This window comes from Cygnus olor, chromosome 1 (assembly GCF_009769625.2).
Source record: "Cygnus olor isolate bCygOlo1 chromosome 1, bCygOlo1.pri.v2, whole genome shotgun sequence".
NCBI lineage: Eukaryota > Metazoa > Chordata > Aves > Anseriformes > Anatidae > Cygnus > Cygnus olor.
The window spans coordinates 139,232,309-139,242,867 of NC_049169.1; the positions used below are offsets into that span (position 1 = coordinate 139,232,309).

Here is a 10,559-nt window from a genome sequence, read left to right on the forward strand (position 1 = left end):
ATCCTGGCCATGTTTTGCAATCCATTTCTGACTCAGGGGGGAACTGGTTTCACTGGAACAGAGTCACACAAACATTAACTAGTTGAAAATACCCAGCACAGAGCATTTATTTCATATCGAGCGGTCAGTTTTCTTTCCCAAAAGCTGGTGGGAAATCAGAGCTGCACCAGCTTTGTTCTCACCAGCATGCAGGGTACAGGGCAGAAAGGGATGTGGTGCTCCAACGCTGAGGCAACCAAGTACTGACTGAGACAGCACCACTTGGGACTTCCTATCTGTGCCACTCCTGGGAACTGAAAGCTTTTGGGGGATGAAGGAGCTGTACCCAGCTCTGTGCTGCTGCTCCTCTGGTGCTACAGGATGGGACTGAGGAATCTGGCCTAAAGCTTGTTAAGAGCTCTAAAGGATCAAAACCGTCCTCTTATTTACTGTAAATGGCATTGTGTTGCTCACCTGTGCTCAACACTGTGCTCACCTGTTAGGTCTGGGGGCCAGAGGGAGGAGTGCCACCTGCTTCCTCAATTTAAGTGTTCTTCCTTGCCCAAGTTCATCACTCTTTAAGATCATTTATCCAAGTGGAAAAATCCCACACTTGTGCATTTCCATGATTACAAAACAGTGCAAATAACTTTGGAAGGAAAAGTTTAAGAGAAAAGCTGTAAGTGAGCTCCGTGGTTCCAACATACAGAGAGTTCATCGGGCCAGCACCATTCTTGTGATTTTATCAAACTTCACCTGCACTTTGTTTTTCAGTTTTTAAAACCTGCATAGAAAAAGAGCTTGTCCAGTTTAATTTAATTTCCTGCTGTAGCAGAGAGAGGTTGCATCCCTTACCCTCTCTCCCTACTGCACTGAATTACTCCATCCTTTAAAACACAGCTGGTTTAGATTGAGAGGAAAATGACTGCTTTTGCCAAACACAGTTTTATGCTAGATTTTGGGAGTATGATAACCCTGTTTGTAACAATATCTAAGTACTTGCCTCAATTTAAGCAGATGAGTATTCCTTTTTTTTTTTTTTTTTTGTAAGATTACCACATGCTTAAAATGAATACTTCCTTTCTTAAAAGACATATGGTTTTGGAGATTAATATACACCCACATTTTGCAGATATATGTCAAATCTTTTGAAACAATTTGTATTTCTATTTTTGCCCCTCAGGTGGACACCCATGGAAATATTCTGCTAACATCGCTTGAAATTCACAATGAGGTGGCAAGCAACGAGGTCACAACCAGCGTCACGGATGCCAGAAATTCAACTATATCCTTTGACAACTCAGGAATCCAGTACAGAAAACAAAGTTCACATCGCGAAAGCTTTGGAAGGCGTTCGTCAGAAAGAACAGGCTCCCACAGCAAGAGGAGCCATTTACGAAGAAGGTCTTCACAACTGAAAATAAAAATCCCTGATCTAACAGATGTGAATGCCATTGACAGATGGTCAAGAATGGTGTTTCCATTCACATTTTCTCTTTTCAACTTAATTTACTGGCTTTACTATGTTAACTGAGTGACTGAACTTTTTTAAAGGACTTCAGTTATAACAAGTGAAGTACTACTTGCCTGCAGAGTTTATATATATTTATATATAAATATATATATATATGAACTTTTACTATGTAGAGAATACTCATGTATGTGTGAATACATACAGCAAAGAACTGTGTGTGTATGTAAGCACACACTGAAAAGCAAAGGTATATGTATGCACACATATGTGTACACGCTCATTCTGAGGTTATGGACAATGTAACATAGAATGCACTTTGAGGAACTTTTTAAATTGAAAGGCAGGTGTCGTCAAAAACAAGCCTTGAGAAAGTAAGTGTTGTATATTATCACCACAGAACTTTGATTGTCATAGAAATTTTCAAACAGCTGTAATGGTGTATAAAGTCAGTAGTTAGTAACATTGTTTGTAAATGTTGCCATACACACTAATCGTAAAGCGATAGAGTTACACTGGTAAGTTTAAAATAAGTCGTTTATATTGCAGATCCATCAAGAACAATTTAATCAAGCCAAATTTATTTTTCTTTGCTAAAATATCTTGGTTTTATATGTCATAATACATTTTTCCAGTCCTGAACAAGCGTCATTTTTAATGATCTCTTGCTTTCTCTTCTGCAGTAAGCAGGTTGATCATAGGAGTGTTGCTCTAGGTCTTTGGAGACACATACGTGTTCATAATATTTCAAACAAGCATTTTAAGTGTCCATCAACAGTGAAAAGAATCTTTTGTAAGTACTGTAAATGTACAAAACATTTTCCTTCCCTTGGACTGGTTCCAGCTGCCATGTCATTTTGAAAGAAAACAGCACATTTTTAGTGTAATTTAGCTGAGAATTCAACTACTGTCAATGTGTTCTACATCTGCTATAGATTTAAAGATTGTTATTCCAGTGAAAGCATAGAAGATGTCTCAGGTTATTTGCTACTTCAACATGAAACCACCTAGCTGTAGCATTTTTTAAATATGCATTCACATTATTTAACATTTCTTATAACATTGTATGTTAATGTAAAATATATTTGCATAATATGCATATACGTATATTTTCTCAATGTTTTTCTTTCCTGTGCTTGCTATCGTGATCGCATGCTATGTCATATTTTTGTTTCTGTGATGTTACAACTTTTATTCTCTAGAATTGAACAAATAGAGCACTTCTGATACTTTGATTCAGTAATGGAGCATTTTCATATTTAATTTATATACTTAAAATATATACGTGTACACTTGTAAAGCTAGTGTGCTGCAGTCACAGATCACAAAAGATAGCAAACAGTATGGTTTTTTTCAGCGTTAATTATGTTCAAGCACATTCTTCATGGAAATGTGACCACTTTGGTTTTCATTCAAATTCATTCCCTTACCAGGGCTCCAAGTTTTTTCAGTCTAGTAGGTTGTAGTCGTCAAGGTACGCCGATTTCAGATCTGTAAACTTAATTTGTTATTTATCAGAGCAACCTTTCTAAAGAAAAGAAGATATATTTTTTGTAAGCAGTGTTTCTATCATGTACATTCACAAATACCAACAGGTACAGTAGCATAAGTAGATTTAAATCAAGAATTCAGGCCCTGCCACTTCTCCTCAGGTAGGATTCCTGGGGAATCAATGGAAAGCTGTGGCAAACAGAGAGCTTCGAATGCTAGCTAGAGACATCTACGGGAGAAAATTGTGTAGATATGCATCTACCAAAAAAAATTAAAAGGAGGGTATGATACTGAAAAGTATCATCAGTTACAGAGCCATTACTTGGCTCTGTAATGACCTGCATTCTCACTTGATTTATCTGCGAAGAGAGCAATGATACTTGTGCTGTTGCCCTGTACAGTCCATTGCTGTTTCCACCCCGATTCTTTGCAGTGGAGCTATGAAACTTTGCTCTGGGCTGAAACACAGCACAGAAAGTCCTGGGTGCCCATCCCGTGGCGCAGGACATACCTGAGGGCTGCCCCGTGAACAGCAGTGCACTCCTCGCAGCCGCCTCACGGCAGAGCCGCAGTGCGATCCCCACCACCCGAACCTCGCCTGCCACCGCCTGCAGGATCAGCACCGCAGTCCTGCTGCATCCTTGGCAGTGGTGCAAAGTGGCTGTAACTGCAGTTTTAAGCACTGTAGCTGCAAACAACTGTGCAGTATGAAGAGCCTCAAAGGAACCCACAGAGCTGGAGCAGAAAAGCTTGTGTTTTTTTTTAAAAAAAAAACTCCTCACTATTAGCTATCATTGATAAACCACAATTATGGGCTCTTTACTATCTCTGTGAAGGGATTACAGAGCACATTGTCATTATTATATTTAAAGTAATAAAACAATTAACACCTCCCCAAAGTACGTATTTAGTAGATTTGTTGAAAATCCCTCCCCTGTTTTTATCGTAGCATCAAAATACAATTAAACAAAAAAATCTGATTTTAATAAAACTTCAAAAGAGTAGGCTTTGCATTGGAAAAGTTACCCTAACAAAATGATCGTTGAGGAAATCCTTTGGTAAGTGCCCTAAACAACTGTGCTGGAAAATGGGATTCGAGAAGAGAGTGGTCCCACGCTGATGATTTAATCACAGTTCTCTCTTTTCTTCAAGCTCCAGCTCCTAGAAATTATCTGATCAGGCAGGGGTCTTTACGAACAAGAACAAGAGACCTTTTATTTGTGATACTCCACATCTTGTTGAAGCCACTTCTCCAGAGGCTTCAGTCAGGATTTTTAAGTAGGCGGGCAAATTGCAGTCTGGCCTGAGTGAAGAGGCAACATGCATTTTCAGGACCCTGCATGGGCAAAAGAACCAAGTCTCTGAGGACTCTTCCTGCTTGCCAGGGTGAGAGGCAGTGTGTTACTGCAGCCCCTTTCATGGACCAGTACTTCCCCCTTTTGTCTCACTGCAAAGAGTGAGCAGTTCTATGTTTCAGGTTTTCATGAGGTTTTGCATTCATCAGTCTAGCTGAGTTCCGTTGGTCAGAAACAGCCTGGTCTTTGAACAGGCTGAAGTCTTGGTTGGACTTGAAGAAAGCCAGGAAATACTCACTTAAGGTTAACACATCATCCTTAACACGCATTTTTGTGCCTTTTTTGCCAATTCCCTTCCTCCAGTCCCAGCACCACTTCTTACACACAGACACACACACAACCATGTGTTAAGAACAGTGTTTAACTTGACCTTACATTTTCTGGCTATTGTCACTTTATGCTAGCTGCAGTGTATGACTTTAACTTAATAGGTGGCTTTAAGACTAAAAAAAAAAAGATAATTCCAACCAAATTCCACCAGAGTAATGTATTTATAGTTAATTAACTCATTTCTAACTCATACTACTATAAATAACATTTACACATCATTTGTTTGTAAAAGGCATTAAAAAAAAAAAAAAAGGATCTATCTTGTGTTATAGCCCAAAGGGTCAATAAAAAGTAGAAATATTATGGTGGTTTAACTCTAAGTTGATTTCATTCCATTGTAAAGATAAACTAAACCCCAGTCTTATTTTGCTTAAGGCACATCTATGTATTTTTGGTATTCTTCAGCAGTGGAAAAAAAAAATAGTAAAATGGAATGATGAAGAGATGCTTTATGAAAATATTGATGATGAATATTCATTTATTAAAAAGGATTTAAAGATCAATTGCTTCTCTCTTTTTTTTTTTCTGGGGATGGAGGAAATATGTCAACTAAATTTGGTGCTTGGCTAAATTGTAATGTTTAATTAGGTTTTAAATGTTATGTAATAGTCTTATACAGTTCTAAAGAAAAAAATAGATGAAAGTATTTTTAAATTGACACACAAGTAGAAAAAATGGATTCTTGAGCATTAAACTACTGTATTTCCTAGTGTTTTCTGCAGGATATTAATGAAGAGGGAAAACTACATCCACTGACCTGGCAAGGTCCTTAATGGGAACCCAACCTCTCTTCCACCTAGGGCACTGCTTGGTAAGAGCAGAAAGGTTGTCCTCTGCTTTACATGCAACCTCTGCCTGCCGAGGAGACAAGAGAGCCTTTGATATCAAAACAGGAAAGGGAGGTCCTGTTAATTTGTTTCATTAACCTTCATAAATATTTCAAAAATTAACCAAAAAACTCTTTTCCAGCTATGCTAATTGTATCAGGAATGCTAATTGTGTTCATTACACTTTCTATTGCTAGCTGTTAGTAAGTTATTTTGATACTGACAGATTCGAAGAGGGGGGTTAAGTTCATTTTAAGAATCCTCTAAGGACAAATGTAGATTTGGAAAGCACGCTGTCCTTAAACCTGACTGCCATTCTTTGTGTTGTAAAAAGCTGTCACACACTTGCTTAAATTTCATGGTAGCTAATGGTACGTGTCACAACTTTTAGGAGCAGGTAAAATATTCAGCACCACAGATTTGATTGCAAGGCCTTTGAAGTCAACAGAAAGACTCTCTCTGTTCAGCAAGTTTCTGTTCAGTTCTAGCACCTCTTCCCAGGTTGTAAGTAACATCTATTGTCTATTTACTCCAGTGCAGCACATACTGACATACTGTAGAGCAGAAAAAATTACCGATGTCCCAAGCTTATCTTTTTGATGGGGAGTATCTGGGTAAGAGATATATTTCCTTCTGTATTTTGAAGCTGATGTATGGATAGATATTATCAGTTAATATTAATATTAATTAATAAGGTACTACTAATTGTATTAAAGGTTTTCAAGTCCTATTAGATATGTTAGATTGCTTTCCCCAAATAAACATGGTCCTTAGTATCAAGGCTATTTTTGGTTTCACAGTTGCAGCTGTCAGAACAGCAAGCACTATCCACTAATGGAAGAAGTAATGCAGACCAGATGAAAATTAAACTAAGCATGGAGGGAATCCCAAGGCTGAATTTTCTTTGAACAAAGACAGAATCTCTGAAAAGTACCTCCAAACTTTCCTGCAAATAAAAGGTCTGAGCTTTTATAAAATAATTTGAGGTTCTGAGTGGTTCTTTTCTGTGGTTCTCCTTACTTGTGAGGGCCTGATTTCTGAAAATCAAATCCTTTGGCAGCTTACCCTACACAGTGTCACTTGTTATACTTAAAAACTAAGGCCACAGGGATGGAATAGGTAATAGTACAAAAAGAAAACTTCAGTCCATAAAATCAACCAGTTTGAATTCTTGAGTACATTAACTGAACTTTAGGTAGTACTTAAGCAAGCGCAGTATTTCAAAAGGATAATTTATATGGATGGCGTATCTTACCTTTATGATGTATTAGTGCTGCATGCCTTTGCCCCAGTAAAGCAGCCTAATTTAAATCAGTGTTTTGTTTTGTTTTGTTTTGTTTCTTTTCAGTCACTTTCCAGAAAGTGACTGCTCAGGCCAAGTTTTGCCTGGGATACCTAGACAGACCACCTCAAAGCCACTCAGGTCCCTGCTCTGAATCTCTTTGGAGGCAACAATCTTTCTCCTTTGACTACAGAGGGAGCCTCAAGCTAAATTCTGTGAATTATCCCCCAGTTTACCAGCAGCAGTTGGCTCCTTTCAGATGTTATTGCTCTTGCTGCAAAAGTCTGGAGATAAAATAGCTATTATCCTAGCTGGCAGGAGGCACGGAGGCAAACAGCATGGGTACTCAGGGCTATGATACATCACAGCAATCTTTAGGTTATCTGTTCTAATACTGTATTTAAATGTATTTCAGTTTATGCTTTAGCCTTCAAGTTAGCACTGTCTTCTCCAGGTGCTGAAGCTTTTTATACGTGTGTACCTGAGACACCTGGGACAGAGCACGGGAGGTTTGCTGAAGACTTTATATCGGTTCAGCATGAAACCTCTGGGCATTTCTTCTGTCCTTCACCCATATCATGGGTCAGAGCTTGCATTGCCACTGCTCTAGGTTAACCACACATCTGCAAGTTACCAGGAGCTCCAACCTGCAGACACGGCGACTTACTCAGCTGTGCCAGCAGACAAACCAGCATTACACGTTCTCTGTGTTAGAAACAGTTTCACAGATCAGACGCTGTATTAGTCTAACAAGTGACTGCTGCTTCACACTTCCTCCGTCTAAAATGCCAGCACTGCCACTAGAGACTCCATTTTCCCATCCTTTGAAAAATACTAGAAAAAGGGGGAATTTGCAGGCTGACAGACAACTAAGAACCTCCCTCCATACACCTGGGCTTGAATTTTGCTGCAGGCCATACATTTCATCCACGGGGACAGAACTAATTTGGTACAGAATTCTTCCTGCCTAGGGCAACTCTTAAAAGTATGCAGTCCAAAACAGCAGTAATGTAAGTACATGCAACTGTATTAAAAAATTACTAGCAGTGAGGTCTTCCTGGCTTTTTTCTTCTGGGGTTATTTGATGTCAAGTGCATGAACAACTGCAGGAACAGGGACTATCAGCATGGGGGAATCTCCACTGCAGGCAGCCTGAAAGCTAGACTGGAGTGAGGCTCTTGTGCTCCTCATGCTTTCAGAGCTCTTCTTGGCTGAGCAGCTGGGCAGTTTGGGTGGAAATCCCTGGGACATGACCCAGAGCATCCTTCGGGCAAGTTATCCAGGCACCAGCCTATGGTGTAAAAGCCAGCGAAAGCTCTACACCTGACTGCATCTTGGATGGAGGGGAGCGTCCTGTCATGAAAAGGCCTTAAGTCCCAAGCAGATACCTGTGAATGCCTTCCAGGAGCTGTTTTTTTCCTGAGCTTTGTATTTCCCATGCTGTTACACACTGGATGTGCTGCTTTACTTTTCAAAGCTGTCTGCCTAATTCCCCCACCACTGAAGAGGACATGAAATCATCCCATCTCATGCAGCACATTTATCTGAGGTGTCCTCAGTCATTACAGACCCTATTTATAACCGACAAAATAAACACTGTCAACCCATGGGCTACTTGAAGCCCACACTTGGAGTTCCAAGCCCACATTGGTAGTTTTAATTCTTTGACTAGCTGCACAACCTGCCTCCAGAGAAATCTGTGAGCAACAGCAGAAGGAGCTGGGTGCTTGGCAGCACTGCTGCAGAGAGCTCTGCAGCTGGAGTGGCTGTGGTTGATGCTGGCAGGGGCACAAGAGAGACATAAGCACGGACGGAGAGCTAGAAATTATTCTTACACTTGCCTAGATTTACAGTGTTTTGGACTAAACTGTTTCAGTTGCAGTTGACAGGTCGCTCATGAAGAAATCCTGTGATGTGAGTGATCTCGTATCATGGTCAACACTGTCCCAGTCGCCCCCCCTCCAGTGTCAGTGAGAGCCAAGAACAGGCTTACAGCGTTGGCTGGAAACTCGGGACCATGTTGACTGTTGTGAAATAACTTCTGATTGCTTACTGAGGTTGGGAAACTGTGACACGAGCTCATTTGCAAAAAGGAACAATTCCAAGGCATGTTTTCCTGTGAACTTAACACCTGACATTGCCTTATTCTAAGTTGGAAGTTACTGCATCATTAATTCATTTTCAAATTACCACTTACTTTTCCATTATTTAATGTGAAGCACTGAGGTTTTCTTGCTTATTTGTTTCACTAAAAACGTAATGCCCATGTGCGGCAGGAAAGCAATTAATCTGTGTAATAAATACATATGCATCTGGACATAGTGCTGTATATTAATAGTGAAATGATCTAAAGGATAACCATAACAGGCTATTACTGTTTGGGTGTTACCTGAAATACTGTCAGCAATTACATTTACAAAGTAATCTTAGTTTATAGTGACACTGATTAGGTATTCTATATGGGCAGTTAATATAGCGTATTTCCATGTATCTCATTTGCTTTGACATGGCAGTTTTTGGTGAAGCCAATGCTAGAGCTATTTCCTAATGACCTCACTGATGTTAAATTTCTCTTGATCATCATTTCTTGAAGACCTGTAACATTCTGAATGCAGATGACAGTTTTGACATTCACAAAGATGTAGGTTTAATTATCATCTTGATTACTTGAGCTGGAAAGCCAGATGCCTAAATATCATGAAAGGTCAAGTAGAACAAATCCTGATAGTTGGTATCTCGCAGTACTAGAAACGCTGCTTGGGTTGGAAGGTGACTTAAAGAATAATAACAAGTAATTGGGAAATCAAGGGCTTTTTTCTTGGCACAGCTCTCTTCCTGCATGAAGAGACTTTGTTTAAACAAGAATCTCATCATAACAGATACAAGAATCTGAGCTGGAGTGCTGAACACATGTAAATTATATCAAATAAAAGAGAACAGAAAAGAGAGATATGCAAGACACAAAGATATATAAAGATCTGCTAGGTTTTCCCAATGTCCCATGGTAGGTAACACTTTATTGTTGAGAGACTCACATAAAACACAGCAAGCCTTCTCTTTTATAGGGGAAAATTTGTCAATATTCTTTACTTTTATGTGCGTGATTTATAAATCTATTTTCTAAAGCAATTTGAGGGTTGTAAAATCATACTATTATTTAGTACACAGCTCCTCATGGACTCTGGTTTATCAACTGCTGGGTAGAGAGTGGAAAAAACATCTGCTAATCACTCATTAAACTAGAATAGATTCAAACAAATGACTGCTATTAAGAGTCCTGATCCAAAGCCCATTACAGTCAACAGAAAAGCTCTCAGAGATTTCGACAGGCTTTGCATACCACCTGAAGTTAATATTAGCTAGACTGATGGAAAATATACATCATCTTAACTGATTACATAAAATTCAAGACATAAAAAAATGCCAGAACTTAATGCATCTACAGGAAAGATCAAAACACAGTAAGGGACTGAAACCTGAAACTGATAGACAGCAGGGATAGAAATTTGTGCAATTTTAGTTTAATCAAGTACATTGATAGTGATAAGGTGGCAAATATCCAGGCTGTACTGTTGTTTGTCTACAGATGTTCCCAAAGGTAGGCCTACCCCTTAGCAGCAAAATGCAAAGCCAAACAAACTAACAAACAAAACCCACCACAAACAACAAAAACACAAAACACAGACAGGGAAAAAAAATCCAAAAACCAAACTAACTGTCTCCCTAAATGAAGGTGGATCAGTCAGGGTCAAAGAATTGACACATCTGCTTTTAGGGAAAATATAGCCATGCTTCTGGCTGGGAACCATGCTGGCTGTGGAGAG

General features: G+C 39.3%; 1 protein-coding gene across 7 annotated transcripts in view; it reads left to right on the forward strand.

Moving 5' to 3' along the window:
* The window catches only part of GABRB3 (gamma-aminobutyric acid type A receptor subunit beta3), a 115,308-nt gene extending 110,338 nt beyond the window's left edge, over nt 1–4,970 (forward strand). For all 7 annotated transcript variants that reach the window (XM_040535690.1, XM_040535682.1, XM_040535737.1 and 4 more), the window contains one exon: nt 1,163–4,970. In XM_040535690.1, the coding sequence (XP_040391624.1) occupies nt 1,163–1,513 (351 nt within the window). In that variant the 3' untranslated portion in view covers nt 1,514–4,970. The remainder of the gene's footprint in view (nt 1–1,162) is intronic.
* Nucleotides 4,971–10,559: the final 5,589 nt, after the last annotated feature.